Below are 18,942 nucleotides of genomic sequence, written 5' to 3' on the forward strand. Positions count from 1 at the left end.
AGTGTACAGTATAATGAGGGAGATGTCAGTGTCATACAGTGTACAGTATAATGATGAGAGATGTCAGTGTCATACAGTGTACAGTATATGAGGAGAGATGTCAGTGTCATACAGTGTACAGTATAATGATGGGAGATGTCAGTGTCATACAGTGTACAGTATATGATGGAGATCGAGTCAGTGTCATACAGTGTACAGTATAATGAGGAGAGATGTCAGTGTCATACAGTGTACAGTATAATGAGGGAGATGTCAGTGTCATACAGTGTACAGTAATAATGAGGAGAGATGTCAGTGTCATACAGTGTACAGTATAATGAGGAGAGATGTCAGTGTCATACAGTGTACAGTATAATGATGAGAGATGTCAGTGTCATACAGTGTACAGTATAATGAGGGAGATGTCAGTGTCATACAGTGTACAGTATAATGATGGAGAGATGTCAGTGTCATACAGTGTACAGTATGTCAGTGTCATACAGTGTACAGTATGAGGGGAGATGTCAGTGTCATACAGTGTACAGTATAATGATGGGAGATGTCAGTGTCATACAGTGTACAGTATAATGAGGAGAGATGTCAGTGTCATACAGTGTACAGTATGAGGGGAGATGTCAGTGTCATACAGTGTACAGTATAATGATGAGAGATGTCAGTGTCATACAGTGTACAGTATAATGAGGAGAGATGTCAGTGTCATACAGTGTACAGTATAATGAGGAGATGTCAGTGTCATACAGTGTACAGTATGAGGGGAGATGTCAGTGTCATACAGTGTACAGTATAATGAGGAGAGATGTCAGTGTCGTACAGTATAATGATGAGAGATGTCAGTGTCATACAGTGTACAGTATAATGAGGAGATGTCAGTGTCATACAGTGTACAGTATAATGATGGGAGATGTCAGTGTCATACAGTGTACAGTATAATGATGAGAGATGTCAGTGTCATACAGTGTACAGTATAATGATGGGAGATGTCAGTGTCATACAGTGTACAGTATGAGGAGAGATGTCAGTGTCATACAGTGTACAGTATGAGGAGAGATGTCAGTGTCATACAGTGTACAGTATAATGATGGGAGATGTCAGTGTCATACAGTGTACAGTATAATGAGAGATGTCAGTGTCATACAGTGTACAGTATAATGAGGAGAGATGTCAGTGTCATACAGTGTACAGTATAATGATGAGAGATGTCAGTGTCATACAGTGTACAGTATAATGAGGAGAGATGTCAGTGTCATACAGTGTACAGTATAATGATGAGAGATGTCAGTGTCATACAGTGTACAGTAAAATGATGGGAGATGTCAGTGTCATACAGTGTACAGTATAATGAGGAGAGATGTCAGTGTCATACAGTGTACAGTATAATGATGAGAGATGTCAGTGTCATACAGTGTACAGTATGAGGAGAGATGTCAGTGTCATACAGTGTACAGTATAATGATGAGAGATGTCAGTGTCATACAGTGTACAGTATGAGGAGAGATGTCAGTGTCATACAGTGTACAGTATAATGAGGAGAGATGTCAGTGTCATGCAGTGTACAGTATAATGAGGAGAGATGTCAGTGTCATACAGTGTACAGTATAATGATGGGAAATGTCAGTGTCATACAGTGTACAGTATAATGATGGGAGATGTCAGTGTCATACAGTGTACAGTATAATGAGGGGAGATGTCAGTGTCATACAGTGTACAGTATAATGAGGAGATGTCAGTGTCATACAGTGTACAGTATAATGATGGGAAATGTCAGTGTCATACAGTGTACAGTATAATGATGGGAGATGTCAGTGTCATACAGTGTACAGTATGAGGAGAGATGTCAGTGTCATACAGTGTACAGTATAATGATGGAGATGTCAGTGTCATACAGTGTACAGTATAATGATGGGAGATGTCAGTGTCATACAGTGTACAGTATAATGAGGGGAGATGTCAGTGTCATACAGTGTACAGTATAATGAGGAGAGATGTCAGTGTCATACAGTGTACAGTATGAGGGGAGATGTCAGTGTCATACAGTGTACAGTATAATGAGGAGATGTCAGTGTCATACAGTGTACAGTATAATGAGGAGATGTCAGTGTCATACAGTGTACAGTATAATGAGGAGATGTCAGTGTCATACAGTGTACAGTATAATGATGAGAGATGTCAGTGTCATACAGTGTACAGTATGAGGGGAGATGTCAGTGTCATACAGTGTACAGTATAATGAGGGGAGATGTCAGTGTCATACAGTGTACAGTAAAATGATGGGAGATGTCAGTGTCATACAGTGTACAGTATAATGATGGGAGATGTCAGTGTCATACAGTGTACAGTATAATGAGGAGATGTCAGTGTCATACAGTGTACAGTATAATGATGAGAGATGTCAGTGTCATACAGTGTACAGTATAATGAGGAGATGTCAGTGTCATACAGTGTACAGTATAATGATGGGAGATGTCAGTGTCATACAGTGTACAGTATAATGATGGGAGATGTCAGTGTCATACAGTGTACAGTATAATGAGGAGAGATGTCAGTGTCATACAGTGTACAGTATAATGAGGAGAGATGTCAGTGTCATACAGTGTACAGTATAATGAGGAGAGATGTCAGTGTCATACAGTGTACAGTATAATGAGGAGAGATGTCAGTGTCATACAGTGTACAGTATAATGAGGAGAGATGTCAGTGTCATACAGTGTACAGTATAATGAGGAGAGATGTCAGTGTCATACAGTGTACAGTATAATGATGGGAGATGTCAGTGTCATACAGTGTACAGTATAATGAGGAGAGATGTCAGTGTCATACAGTGTACAGTATAATGATGAGAGATGTCAGTGTCATACAGTGTACAGTATAATGAGGAGAGATGTCAGTGTCATACAGTGTACAGTATAATGAGATGTCAGTGTCATACAGTGTACAGTATGAGGAGAGATGTCAGTGTCATACAGTGTACAGTATAATGAGGAGAGATGTCAGTGTCATACAGTGTACAGTATAATGATGGGAGATGTCAGTGTCATACAGTGTACAGTATAATGAGGAGAGATGTCAGTGTCATACAGTGTACAGTATAATGAGAGATGTCAGTGTCATACAGTGTACAGTATGAGGGGAGATGTCAGTGTCATACAGTGTACAGTATAATGAGAGATGTCAGTGTCATACAGTGTACAGTATGAGGGGAGATGTCAGTGTCATACAGTGTACAGTATAATGATGGGAGATGTCAGTGTCATACAGTGTACAGTATAATGAGAGATGTCAGTGTCATACAGTGTACAGTATGAGGGGAGATGTCAGTGTCATACAGTGTACAGTATAATGATGAGAGATGTCAGTGTCATACAGTGTACAGTATAATGAGGAGAGATGTCAGTGTCATACAGTGTACAGTATAATGAGGAGAGATGTCAGTGTCATACAGTGTACAGTATGAGGAGAGATGTCAGTGTCATACAGTGTACAGTATAATGAGGAGAGATATCAGTGTCATACAGTGTACAGTATAATGATGAGAGATGTCAGTGTCATACAGTGTACAGTATAATGATGAGAGATGTCAGTGTCATACAGTGTACAGTATAATGATGAGAGATGTCAGTGTCATACAGTGTACAGTATAATGATGGGAGATGTCAGTGTCATACAGTGTACAGTATAATGAGGAGAGATGTCAGTGTCATACAGTGTACAGTATAATGAGGAGATGTCAGTGTCATACAGTGTACAGTATAATGAGGAGAGATGTCAGTGTCATACAGTGTACAGTATGATGGAGATGTCAGTGTCATACAGTGTACAGTATAATGATGGGAGATGTCAGTGTCATACAGTGTACAGTATAATGAGGAGATGTCAGTGTCATACAGTGTACAGTATAATGATGAGAGATGTCAGTGTCATACAGTGTACAGTATAATGATGAGAGATGTCAGTGTCATACAGTGTACAGTATAAAGATGGGAGATGTCAGTGTCATACAGTGTACAGTATAATGATGGGAGATGTCAGTGTCATACAGTGTACAGTATAATGATGGGAGATGTCAGTGTCATACAGTGTACAGTATAATGAGGAGAGATGTCAGTGTCATACAGTGTACAGTATAATGAGGAGAGATGTCAGTGTCATACAGTGTACAGTATGAGGGGAGATGTCAGTGTCATAGAGTGTACAGTAAAATGATGGGAGATGTCAGTGTCATACAGTGTACAGTATAATGATGAGAGATGACAGTGTACAGTATAATGAGGAGATGTCAGTGTCATACAGTGTACAGTATAATGAGGAGATGTCAGTGTCATACAGTGTACAGTATAATGATGGGAGATGTCAGTGTCATACAGTGTACAGTATAATGATGGGAGATGTCAGTGTCATACAGTGTACAGTATGATGGGAGATGTCAGTGTCATACAGTGTACAGTATAATGATGGGAGATGTCAGTGTCATACAGTGTACAGTATAATGATGAGAGATGTCAGTGTCATACAGTGTACAGTATAATGAGGAGATGTCAGTGTCATACAGTGTACAGTATAATGATGGGAGATGTCAGTGTCATACAGTGTACAGTATAATGATGGGAGATGTCAGTGTTATACAGTGTACAGTATAATGAGGAGAGATGTCAGTGTCATACAGTGTACAGTATAATGAGGAGAGATGTCAGTGTCATACAGTGTACAGTATAATGAGGAGAGATGTCAGTGTCATACAGTGTACAGTATAATGATGGGAGATGTCAGTGTCATACAGTGTACAGTATAATGATGGGAGATGTCAGTGTTATACAGTGTACAGTATGAGGGGAGATGTCAGTGTCATACAGTGTACAGTATAATGATGAGAGATGTCAGTGTCATACAGTGTACAGTATAATGAGGAGAGATGTCAGTGTCATACAGTGTACAGTATAATGATGAGAGATGTCAGTGTCATACAGTGTACAGTATAATGAGGAGAGATGTCAGTGTCATACAGTGTACAGTATAATGATGGGAGATGTCAGTGTCATACAGTGTACAGTATGAGGAGAGATGTCAGTGTCATACAGTGTACAGTATAATGAGGGGAGATGTCAGTGTCATACAGTGTACAGTATAATGAGGGGAGATGTCAGTGTCATACAGTGTACAGTATAATGATGGAGATGTCAGTGTCATACAGTGTACAGTATAATGAGATGTCAGTGTCATACAGTGTACAGTATAATGATGGGAGATGTCAGTGTCATACAGTGTACAGTATAATGATGCGAGATGTCAGTGTCATACAGTGTACAGTATAATGATGAGAGATGTCAGTGTCATACAGTGTACAGTATAATGATGAGAGATGTCAGTGTCATACAGTGTACAGTATGAGGGGAGATGTCAGTGTCATACAGTGTACAGTATAATGATGAGAGATGTCAGTGTCATACAGTGTACAGTATAATGATGAGAGATGTCAGTGTCATACAGTGTACAGTATAATGAGGAGAGATGTCAGTGTCATACAGTGTACAGTATAATGATGGGAGATGTCAGTGTCATACAGTGTACAGTATAATGATGGGAGATGTCAGTGTCATACAGTGTACAGTATGAGGAGAGATGTCAGTGTCATACAGTGTACAGTATAATGATGGGAGATGTCAGTGTCATACAGTGTACAGTATGAGGAGAGATGTCAGTGTCATACAGTGTACAGTATAATGATGGGAGATGTCAGTGTCATACAGTGTACAGTATAATGAGGAGAGAGGTCAGTGTCATACAGTGTACAGTATAATGATGAGAGATGTCAGTGTCATACAGTGTACAGTATGAGGGGAGATGTCAGTGTCATACAGTGTACAGTATAATGAGGAGAGATGTCAGTGTCATACAGTGTACAGTATGAGGGGAGATGTCAGTGTCATACAGTGTACAGTATAATGAGGGGAGATGTCAGTGTCATACAGTGTACAGTATAATGAGGAGAGATGTCAGTGTCATACAGTGTACAGTATAATGATGGGAGATGTCAGTGTCATACAGTGTACAGTATAATGATGGAAGATGTCAGTGTCATACAGTGTACAGTATAATGATGAGAGATGTCAGTGTCATACAGTGTACAGTATAATGATGAGAGATGTCAGTGTCATACAGTGTACAGTATAATGAGGAGAGATGTCAGTGTCATACAGTGTACAGTATGAGGGGAGATGTCAGTGTCATACAGTGTACAGTATAATGATGAGAGATGTCAGTGTCATACAGTGTACAGTATAATGAGGAGAGATGTCAGTGTCATACAGTGTACAGTATAATGATGAGAGATGTCAGTGTCATACAGTGTACAGTATAATGATGAGAGATGTCAGTGTCATACAGTGTACAGTATAATGAGGAGAGATGTCAGTGTCATACAGTGTACAGTATAATGATGGGAGATGTCAGTGTCATACAGTGTACAGTATAATGAGGGGAGATGTCAGTGTCATACAGTGTACAGTATAATGATGAGAGATGTCAGTGTCATACAGTGTACAGTATAATGATGGGAGATGTCAGTGTCATACAGTGTACAGTATGAGGGGAGATGTCAGTGTCATGCAGTGTACAGTATAATGATGAGAGATGTCAGTGTCATACAGTGTACAGTATAATGATGAGAGATGTCAGTGTCATACAGTGTACAGTATAATGATGGGAGATGTCAGTGTCATACAGTGTACAATATAATGAGGAGAGATGTCAGTGTCATACAGTGTACAGTATAATGAGGAGAGATGTCAGTGTCATACAGTGTACAGTATGAGGGGAGATGTCAGTGTCATACAGTGTACAGTATAATGATGGGAGATGTCAGTGTCATACAGTGTACAGTATAATGAGAGATGTCAGTGTCATACAGTGTACAGTATGAGGGGAGATGTCAGTGTCATACAGTGTACAGTATAATGATGAGAGATGTCAGTGTCATACAGTGTACAGTATAATGAGGAGAGATGTCAGTGTCATACAGTGTACAGTATAATGAGGAGAGATGTCAGTGTCATACAGTGTACAGTATGAGGAGAGATGTCAGTGTCATACAGTGTACAGTATAATGAGGAGAGATATCAGTGTCATACAGTGTACAGTATAATGATGAGAGATGTCAGTGTCATACAGTGTACAGTATAATGATGAGAGATGTCAGTGTCATACAGTGTACAGTATAATGATGGGAGATGTCAGTGTCATACAGTGTACAGTATAATGATGAGAGATGTCAGTGTCATACAGTGTACAGTATAATGAGGAGAGATGTCAGTGTCATACAGTGTACAGTATAATGATGAGAGATGTCAGTGTCATACAGTGTACAGTATAATGATGGGAGATGTCAGTGTCATACAGTGTACAGTATAATGAGGAGAGATGTCAGTGTCATACAGTGTACAGTATAATGAGGAGATGTCAGTGTCATACAGTGTACAGTATAATGAGGAGAGATGTCAGTGTCATACAGTGTACAGTATGATGGAGATGTCAGTGTCATACAGTGTACAGTATAATGATGGGAGATGTCAGTGTCATACAGTGTACAGTATAATGAGGAGATGTCAGTGTCATACAGTGTACAGTATAATGATGAGAGATGTCAGTGTCATACAGTGTACAGTATAAAGATGGGAGATGTCAGTGTCATACAGTGTACAGTATAATGATGGGAGATGTCAGTGTCATACAGTGTACAGTATAATGAGGAGAGATGTCAGTGTCATACAGTGTACAGTATAATGAGGAGAGATGTCAGTGTCATACAGTGTACAGTATGAGGGGAGATGTCAGTGTCATAGAGTGTACAGTAAAATGATGGGAGATGTCAGTGTCATACAGTGTACAGTATAATGATGAGAGATGTCAGTGTCATACAGTGTACAGTATAATGAGGAGATGTCAGTGTCATACAGTGTACAGTATAATGATGGGAGATGTCAGTGTCATACAGTGTACAGTATAATGATGGGAGATGTCAGTGTCATACAGTGTACAGTATGATGGGAGATGTCAGTGTCATACAGTGTACAGTATGAGGGGAGATGTCAGTGTCATACAGTGTACAGTATAATGATGAGAGATGTCAGTGTCATGCAGTGTACAGTATAATGAGGAGATGTCAGTGTCATACAGTGTACAGTATAATGATGGGAGATGTCAGTGTCATACAGTGTACAGTATAATGAGGAGAGATGTCAGTGTCATACAGTGTACAGTATGAGGAGAGATGTCAGTGTCATACAGTGTACAGTATAATGATGGGAGATGTCAGTGTTATACAGTGTACAGTATGAGGGGAGATGTCAGTGTCATAGAGTGTACAGTAAAATGATGGGAGATGTCAGTGTCATACAGTGTACAGTATAATGATGGGAGATGTCAGTGTCATACAGTGTACAGTATAATGAGGAGAGATGTCAGTGTCATACAGTGTACAGTATAATGATGGGAGATGTCAGTGTCATACAGTGTACAGTATGAGGAGAGATGTCAGTGTCATACAGTGTACAGTATAATGAGATGTCAGTGTCATACAGTGTACAGTATAATGATGGGAGATGTCAGTGTCATACAGTGTACAGTATAATGATGCGAGATGTCAGTGTCATACAGTGTACAGTATAATGATGAGAGATGTCAGTGTCATACAGTGTACAGTATGAGGGGAGATGTCAGTGTCATACAGTGTACAGTATGAGGGGAGATGTCAGTGTCATACAGTGTACAGTATAATGATGGGAGATATCAGTGTCATACAGTGTACAGTATAATGAGGAGAGATGTCAGTGTCATACAGTGTACAGTATAATGATGGGAGATGTCAGTGTCATACAGTGTACAGTATAATGATGAGAGATGTCAGTGTCATACAGTGTACAGTATAATGATGAGAGATGTCAGTGTCATACAGTGTACAGTATAATGATGAGAGATGTCAGTGTCATACAGTGTACAGTATAATGATGGGAGATGTCAGTGTCATACAGTGTACAGTATAATGAGGAGAGAGGTCAGTGTCATACAGTGTACAGTATGAGGGGAGATGTCAGTGTCATACAGTGTACAGTATAATGAGGAGAGATGTCAGTGTCATACAGTGTACAGTATGATGGGAGATGTCAGTGTCATGCAGTGTACAGTATAATGATGAGAGATGTCAGTGTCATACAGTGTACAGTATAATGAGGAGAGATGTCAGTGTCATACAGTGTACAGTATAATGATGAGAGATGTCAGTGTCATACAGTGTACAGTATAATGAGGAGAGATGTCAGTGTCATACAGTGTACAGTATAATGATGGGAGATGTCAGTGTTATACAGTGTACAGTATGAGGGGAGATGTCAGTGTCATACAGTGTACAGTATAATGATGAGAGATGTCAGTGTCATACAGTGTACAGTATAATGATGAGAGATGTCAGTGTCATACAGTGTACAGTATAATGAGGAGATGTCAGTGTCATACAGTGTACAGTATAATGAGGAGAGATGTCAGTGTCATACAGTGTACAGTATGAGGAGAGATGTCAGTGTCATACAGTGTACAGTATAATGAGATGTCAGTGTCATACAGTGTACAGTATAATGATGGGAGATGTCAGTGTCATACAGTGTACAGTATAATGATGCGAGATGTCAGTGTCATACAGTGTACAGTATAATGATGAGAGATGTCAGTGTCATACAGTGTACAGTATGAGGGGAGATGTCAGTGTCATACAGTGTACAGTATGAGGGGAGATGTCAGTGTCATACAGTGTACAGTATAATGATGGGAGATATCAGTGTCATACAGTGTACAGTATAATGAGGAGAGATGTCAGTGTCATACAGTGTACAGTATAATGATGGGAGATGTCAGTGTCATACAGTGTACAGTATAATGATGAGAGATGTCAGTGTCATACAGTGTACAGTATAATGATGAGAGATGTCAGTGTCATACAGTGTACAGTATAATGATGAGAGATGTCAGTGTCATACAGTGTACAGTATAATGATGGGAGATGTCAGTGTCATACAGTGTACAGTATAATGAGGAGAGAGGTCAGTGTCATACAGTGTACAGTATGAGGGGAGATGTCAGTGTCATACAGTGTACAGTATAATGAGGAGAGATGTCAGTGTCATACAGTGTACAGTATGATGGGAGATGTCAGTGTCATGCAGTGTACAGTATAATGATGAGAGATGTCAGTGTCATACAGTGTACAGTATAATGATGAGAGATGTCAGTGTCATACAGTGTACAGTATAATGAGGAGAGATGTCAGTGTCATACAGTGTACAGTATAATGATGAGAGATGTCAGTGTCATACAGTGTACAGTATAATGATGGGAGATGTCAGTGTCATACAGTGTACAGTATAATGATGAGAGATGTCAGTGTCATACAGTGTACAGTATAATGAGGAGAGATGTCAGTGTCATACAGTGTACAGTATAATGATGAGAGATGTCAGTGTCATACAGTGTACAGTATAATGATGAGAGATGTCAGTGTCATACAGTGTACAGTATAATGATGGGAGATGTCAGTGTCATACAGTGTACAGTATAATGAGGAGAGATGTCAGTGTCATACAGTGTACAGTATAATGAGGAGATGTCAGTGTCATACAGTGTACAGTATAATGAGGAGAGATGTCAGTGTCATACAGTGTACAGTATGATGGAGATGTCAGTGTCATACAGTGTACAGTATAATGATGGGAGATGTCAGTGTCATACAGTGTACAGTATAATGAGGAGATGTCAGTGTCATACAGTGTACAGTATAATGATGAGAGATGTCAGTGTCATACAGTGTACAGTATAATGATGAGAGATGTCAGTGTCATACAGTGTACAGTATAAAGATGGGAGATGTCAGTGTCATACAGTGTACAGTATAATGATGGGAGATGTCAGTGTCATACAGTGTACAGTATAATGAGGAGAGATGTCAGTGTCATACAGTGTACAGTATAATGAGGAGAGATGTCAGTGTCATACAGTGTACAGTATGAGGGGAGATGTCAGTGTCATAGAGTGTACAGTAAAATGATGGGAGATGTCAGTGTCATACAGTGTACAGTATAATGATGAGAGATGTCAGTGTCATACAGTGTACAGTATAATGAGGAGATGTCAGTGTCATACAGTGTACAGTATAATGATGGGAGATGTCAGTGTCATACAGTGTACAGTATAATGATGGGAGATGTCAGTGTCATACAGTGTACAGTATGATGGGAGATGTCAGTGTCATACAGTGTACAGTATGAGGGGAGATGTCAGTGTCATACAGTGTACAGTATAATGATGAGAGATGTCAGTGTCATACAGTGTACAGTATAATGAGGAGATGTCAGTGTCATACAGTGTACAGTATGAGGGGAGATGTCAGTGTCATAGAGTGTACAGTAAAATGATGGGAGATGTCAGTGTCATACAGTGTACAGTATAATGATGGGAGATGTCAGTGTCATACAGTGTACAGTAAAATGATGGGAGATGTCAGTGTCATACAGTGTACAGTATAATGATGGGAGATGTCAGTGTCATACAGTGTACAGTATAATGATGGGAGATGTCAGTGTTATACAGTGTACAGTATGAGGGGAGATGTCAGTGTCATACAGTGTACAGTATAATGATGAGAGATGTCAGTGTCATACAGTGTACAGTATAATGAGGAGAGATGTCAGTGTCATACAGTGTACAGTATAATGATGAGAGATGTCAGTGTCATACAGTGTACAGTATAATGAGGAGAGATGTCAGTGTCATACAGTGTACAGTATAATGATGGGAGATGTCAGTGTCATACAGTGTACAGTATGAGGAGAGATGTCAGTGTCATACAGTGTACAGTATAATGAGATGTCAGTGTCATACAGTGTACAGTATAATGATGGGAGATGTCAGTGTCATACAGTGTACAGTATAATGATGCGAGATGTCAGTGTCATACAGTGTACAGTATAATGATGAGAGATGTCAGTGTCATACAGTGTACAGTATGAGGGGAGATGTCAGTGTCATACAGTGTACAGTATGAGGGGAGATGTCAGTGTCATACAGTGTACAGTATAATGATGGGAGATATCAGTGTCATACAGTGTACAGTATAATGAGGAGAGATGTCAGTGTCATACAGTGTACAGTATAATGATGGGAGATGTCAGTGTCATACAGTGTACAGTATAATGATGAGAGATGTCAGTGTCATACAGTGTACAGTATAATGATGAGAGATGTCAGTGTCATACAGTGTACAGTATAATGATGAGAGATGTCAGTGTCATACAGTGTACAGTATAATGATGGGAGATGTCAGTGTCATACAGTGTACAGTATAATGAGGAGAGAGGTCAGTGTCATACAGTGTACAGTATGAGGGGAGATGTCAGTGTCATACAGTGTACAGTATAATGATGAGAGATGTCAGTGTCATACAGTGTACAGTATAATGATGAGAGATGTCAGTGTCATACAGTGTACAGTATAATGAGGAGAGATGTCAGTGTCATACAGTGTACAGTATAATGATGGGAGATGTCAGTGTCATACAGTGTACAGTATAATGATGGGAGATGTCAGTGTCATACAGTGTACAGTATGATGGGAGATGTCAGTGTCATGCAGTGTACAGTATAATGATGAGAGATGTCAGTGTCATACAGTGTACAGTATAATGATGAGAGATGTCAGTGTCATACAGTGTACAGTATAATGAGGAGAGATGTCAGTGTCATACAGTGTACAGTATAATGATGGAGATGTCAGTGTCATACAGTGTACAGTATAATGATGAGAGATGTCAGTGTCATACAGTGTACAGTATGAGGGGAGATGTCAGTGTCATACAGTGTACAGTATAATGAGGAGAGATGTCAGTGTCATACAGTGTACAGTATGAGGGGAGATGTCAGTGTCATACAGTGTACAGTATAATGAGGAGAGATGTCAGTGTCATACAGTGTACAGTATAATGATGGGAGATGTCAGTGTCATACAGTGTACAGTATAATGATGGGAGATGTCAGTGTCATACAGTGTACAGTATAAAGATGGGAGATGTCAGTGTCATACAGTGTACAGTATGAGGGGAGATGTCAGTGTCATACAGTGTACAGTATAATGATGGAAGATGTCAGTGTCATACAGTGTACAGTATAATGATGGGAGATGTCAGTGTCATACAGTGTACAGTATAATGATGAGAGATGTCAGTGTCATACAGTGTACAGTATAATGAGGAGAGATGTCAGTGTCATACAGTGTACAGTATGAGGGGAGATGTCAGTGTCATACAGTGTACAGTATAATGATGAGAGATGTCAGTGTCATACAGTGTACAGTATAATGAGGAGAGATGTCAGTGTCATACAGTGTACAGTATAATGATGAGAGATGTCAGTGTCATACAGTGTACAGTATAATGATGAGAGATGTCAGTGTCATACAGTGTACAGTATAATGAGGAGAGATGTCAGTGTCATACAGTGTACAGTATAATGATGGGAGATGTCAGTGTCATACAGTGTACAGTATAATGAGGGGAGATGTCAGTGTCATACAGTGTACAGTATAATGATGAGAGATGTCAGTGTCATACAGTGTACAGTATAATGATGGGAGATGTCAGTGTCATACAGTGTACAGTATGAGGGGAGATGTCAGTGTCATGCAGTGTACAGTATAATGATGAGAGATGTCAGTGTCATACAGTGTACAGTATAATGATGAGAGATGTCAGTGTCATACAGTGTACAGTATAATGATGGGAGATGTCAGTGTCATACAGTGTACAATATAATGAGGAGAGATGTCAGTGTCATACAGTGTACAGTATAATGAGGGGAGATGTCAGTGTCATACAGTGTACAGTATAATGATGGGAGATGTCAGTGTCATACAGTGTACAGTATAATGAGGGGAGATGTCAGTGTCATACAGTGTACAGTATAATGATGGGAGATGTCAGTGTCATACAGTGTACAGTATAATGAGGAGAGATGTCAGTGTCATACAGTGTACAGTATAATGATGGGAGATGTCAGTGTCATACAGTGTACAGTATAATGATGGGAGATGTCAGTGTCATACAGTGTACAGTATGAGGAGAGATGTCAGTGTCATACAGTGTACAGTATAATGATGAGAGATGTCAGTGTCATACAGTGTACAGTATAATGAGGAGAGATGTCAGTGTCATACAGTGTACAGTATGAGGGGAGATGTCAGTGTCATACAGTGTACAGTATAATGAGGAGAGATGTCAGTGTCATACAGTGTACAGTATAATGATGGGAGATGTCAGTGTCATACAGTGTACAGTATAAAGATGGGAGATGTCAGTGTCATACAGTGTACAGTATGAGGGGAGATGTCAGTGTCATACAGTGTACAGTATAATGATGGAAGATGTCAGTGTCATACAGTGTACAGTATAATGAGGAGATGTCAGTGTCATACAGTGTACAGTATAATCAGGATGGGTGTCAGTGGAGGACAGTATGGGGGGGGTCAGTGGAGGACAGTATGGGGGGGGGGGTCAGTGGAGGACAGTATGGGGGGGTCAGTGGAGGACAGTATGGGGGGGTCAGTGGAGGACAGTATGGGGGGGTCAGTGGAGGACAGTATGGGGGGGTCAGTGGAGGACAGTATGGGGGGGGGGGGTCAGTGGAGGACAGTATGGGGGGGGGGGGTCAGTGGAGGACAGTATGGGGGGGGGGGTCAGTGGAGGACAGTATGGGGGGGGGGGTCAGTGGAGGACAGTATGGGGGGGGTCAGTGGAGGACAGTATGGGGGTGTCAGTGGAGGACAGTATGGGGGTGTCAGCGTGGGACAGTATGGGGGGGTCAGCGGAGGACAGTATGGGGGTGTCAGTGGAGGACAGTATGGGGGGGGTGTCAGTGGAGGACAGTATGGGGGGGGTGTCAGTGGAGGACAGTATGGGGGGGGGTGTCAGTGGAGGACAGTATGGGGGGGTGTCAGTGGAGGACAGTATGGGGGTGTCAGTGGAGGACAGTATGGGGGGGTGTCAGTGGAGGACAGTATGGGGGGGTGTCAGTGGAGGACAGTATGGGGGGGTGTCAGTGGAGGACAGTATGGGGGGGTGTCAGTGGAGGACAGTATGGGGGGGTGTCAGTGGAGGACAGTATGGGGGTGTCAGTGTAGGACAGTATGGGGGGGGGGTGTCAGTGGAGGACAGTATGGGGGGGGTGTCAGTGGAGGACAGTATGGGGGGGGGTGTCAGTGGAGGACAGTATGGGGGGGGGTGTCAGTGGAGGACAGTATGGGGGGGGGGTGTCAGTGGAGGACAGTATGGGGGTGTCAGTGGAGGACAGTATGGGGGTGTCAGTGTAGGACAGTATGGGGGGGGGTCAGTGTAGGACAGTATGGGGGGTGTCAGTGTAGGATAGTATGGGGGTGTCAGTGGAGGACAGTATGGGGGTGTCAGTGGAGGACAGTATGGGGGTGTCAGTGTAGGACAGTATGGGGGTGTCAGTGTAGGTCAGTAGGGGGGTGTCAGTGTAGGATAGTATGGGGGTGTCAGTGTAGGATAGTATGGGGGTGTCAGTGTAGGACAGTATGGGGGGGGTCAGTGTAGGACAGTATGGGGGGTCAGTGTAGGACAGTATGGGGGGGGGTCAGTGTAGGACAGTATGGGGGGGGTCAGTGTAGGACAGTATGGGGGTGTCAGTGTAGGATAGTATGGGGGTGTCAGTGTAGGACAGTATGGGGGGTCAGTGTAGGACAGTATGGGGGTGTCAGTGTAGGACAGTATGGGGGGGGTCAGTGGAGGACAGTATGGGGGTGTCAGTGGAGGACAGTATGGGGGTGTCAGTGTAGGACAGTATGGGGGGGGGTCAGTGTAGGATAGTATGGGGGTGTCAGTGGAGGACAGTATGGGGGTGTCAGTGGAGGACAGTATGGGGGTGTCAGTGGAGGACAGTATGGGGGTGTCAGTGTAGGACAGTATGGGGGGGGTCAGTGTAGGTCAGTATGGGGGTGTCAGTGTAGGTCAGTATGGGGGTGTCAGTGTAGGATAGTATGGGGGTGTCAGTGGAGGACAGTATGGGGGGGTGTCAGTGTAGGATAGTATGGGGGTGTCAGTGTAGGATAGTATGGGGGTGTCAGTGTAGGACAGTATGGGGGGGTCAGTGTAGGACAGTATGGGGGTGTCAGTGTAGGATAGTATGGGGGTGTCAGTGGAGGACAGTATGGGGGGGTGTCAGTGTAGGATAGTATGGGGGTGTCAGTGTAGGATAGTATGGGGGTGTCAGTGTAGGACAGTATGGGGGGGTCAGTGTAGGACAGTATGGGGGTGTCAGTGTAGGTCAGTATGGGGGTGTCAGTGTAGGATAGTATGGGGGTGTCAGTGTAGGACAGTATGGGGGGGTCAGTGTAGGATAGTATGGGGGTGTCAGTGTAGGATAGTATGGGGGTGTCAGTGTAGGACAGTATGGGGGGGTCAGTGTAGGACAGTATGGGGGTGTCAGTGTAGGATAGTATGGGGGTGTCAGTGTAGGACAGTATGGGGGTGTCAGTGTAGGACAGTATGGGGGGGTCAGTGTAGGATAGTATGGGGGTGTCAGTGGAGGACAGTATGGGGGTGTCAGTGTAGGATAGTATGGGGGTGTCAGTGTAGGATAGTATGGGGGTGTCAGTGTAGGACAGTATGGGGGGGTCAGTGTAGGACAGTATGGGGGTGTCAGTGTAGGTCAGTATGGGGGTGTCAGTGTAGGATAGTATGGGGGTGTCAGTGTAGGACAGTATGGGGGGGTCAGTGTAGGATAGTATGGGGGTGTCAGTGTAGGATAGTATGGGGGTGTCAGTGTAGGACAGTATGGGGGGGTCAGTGTAGGACAGTATGGGGGTGTCAGTGTAGGATAGTATGGGGGTGTCAGTGTAGGACAGTATGGGGGTGTCAGTGTAGGACAGTATGGGGGGGTCAGTGTAGGATAGTATGGGGGTGTCAGTGGAGGACAGTATGGGGGTGTCAGTGTAGGATAGTATGGGGGTGTCAGTGGAGGACAGTATGGGGGTGTCAGTGGAGGACAGTATGGGGGTGTCAGTGGAGGACAGTATGGGGGTGTCAGTGTAGGATAGTATGGGGGTGTCAGTGGAGGACAGTATGGGGGTGTCAGTGTAGGATAGTATGGGGGTGTCAGTGGAGGACAGTATGGGGGTGTCAGTGGAGGACAGTATGGGGGTGTCAGTGTAGGATAGTATGGGGGTGTCAGTGGAGGACAGTATGGGGGTGTCAGTGTAGGATAGTATGGGGGTGTCAGTGTAGGACAGTATGGGGGTGTCAGTGTAGGATAGTATGGGGGTGTCAGTGTAGGACAGTATGGGGGTGTCAGTGTAGGACAGTATGGGGGGGTCAGTGTAGGATAGTATGGGGGTGTCAGTGGAGGACAGTATGGGGGTGTCAGTGTAGGATAGTATGGGGGTGTCAGTGTAGGATAGTATGGGGGTGTCAGTGTAGGACAGTATGGGGGGGTCAGTGTAGGACAGTATGGGGGTGTCAGTGTAGGTCAGTATGGGGGTGTCAGTGTAGGATAGTATGGGGGTGTCAGTGTAGGACAGTATGGGGGTGTCAGTGTAGGACAGTATGGGGGGGTCAGTGTAGGACAGTATGGGGGGGTCAGTGTAGGATAGTATGGGGGTGTCAGTGTAGGACAGTATGGGGGGGTCAGTGTAGGACAGTATAGGGGTGTCAGTGTAGGACAGTATGGGGGTGTCAGTGTAGGATAGTATGGGGGTGTCAGTGTAGGACAGTATGGGGGGGTCAGTGTAGGATAGTATGGGGGTGTCAGTGTAGGATAGTATGGGGGTGTCAGTGTAGGACAGTATGGGGGGGTCAGTGTAGGACAGTATGGGGGTGTCAGTGTAGGATAGTATGGGGGTGTCAGTGTAGGACAGTATGGGGGTGTCAGTGTAGGACAGTATGGGGGGGTCAGTGTAGGATAGTATGGGGGTGTCAGTGGAGGACAGTATGGGGGTGTCAGTGTAGGATAGTATGGGGGTGTCAGTGGAGGACAGTATGGGGGTGTCAGTGGAGGACAGTATGGGGGTGTCAGTGGAGGACAGTATGGGGGTGTCAGTGTAGGATAGTATGGGGGTGTCAGTGGAGGACAGTATGGGGGTGTCAGTGTAGGATAGTATGGGGGTGTCAGTGGAGGACAGTATGGGGGTGTCAGTGGAGGACAGTATGGGGGGGTCAGTGTAGGATAGTATGGGGGTGTCAGTGTAGGACAGTATGGGGGTGTCAGTGTAGGACAGTATGGGGGTGTCAGTGTAGGACAGTATGGGGGTGTCAGTGTAGGACAGTATGGGGGGGGTCAGTGTAGGACAGTATGGGGGTGTCAGTGTAGGATAGTATGGGGGTGTCAGTGGAGGACAGTATGGGGGTGTCAGTGTAGGATAGTATGGGGGTGTCAGTGTAGGATAGTATGGGGGTGTCAGTGTAGGTCAGTCTAGTTCAGGGGGGCACACAGTCAGTAGAGATGTAATCAGTGTTGATTGTCACAGAAGGGCCCCTCATGAGAGACGAGTACGGCAGGGACCTCCCTACAGGTCACATGGCTCCTCCCCCCTTGGGTCCAGGCCCCTCCCCCGCGCTCACCTGGTACAGGGAGCCCCAGCCGTTGTTGGTGTCAGCCTCCCGGAACTCCCTCTCTATGTCCATGTCGGGCCGCCGCCGCGTCTCCTCTCCCTCCTCCTCCCGCTCCGGCCTTACTCCACTCCGCACGCAGCCGGAAGGGCCCTCTCCCACCACACAGTCACTTCCGTCTCCCGGGCCAACCATCGCTTGGGTGGGCGGGGACGAACCCGGAAGCATCCACGCTGGAACGCAACCAGAGACTGATTGGAGGAGGTCTGTGTGTACGGAGACATGCTGATGTCACG

General features: G+C 43.7%; 2 protein-coding genes across 2 annotated transcripts in view; both read right to left on the minus strand.

Moving 5' to 3' along the window:
- The window catches only part of PTPN1 (protein tyrosine phosphatase non-receptor type 1), a 171,031-nt gene extending 152,216 nt beyond the window's left edge, over positions 1-18,815 (minus strand). The window contains exon 1 of the mRNA XM_082272203.1: positions 18,659-18,815. Coding sequence (XP_082128329.1) covers positions 18,659-18,721 — 63 coding nt within the window. The 5' untranslated portion in view covers positions 18,722-18,815. The remainder of the gene's footprint in view (positions 1-18,658) is intronic.
- Positions 1-18,942, minus strand: part of BCAS4 (breast carcinoma amplified sequence 4) — a 1,047,728-nt gene that overhangs the window by 934,811 nt on the left and 93,975 nt on the right. The gene's annotated exons all lie outside the window — the stretch shown is intronic.

This window comes from Pelophylax lessonae, assembly GCF_965119305.1.
Source record: "Pelophylax lessonae genome assembly, chromosome: 11".
NCBI classification, from domain to species: Eukaryota; Metazoa; Chordata; class Amphibia; order Anura; family Ranidae; genus Pelophylax; species Pelophylax lessonae.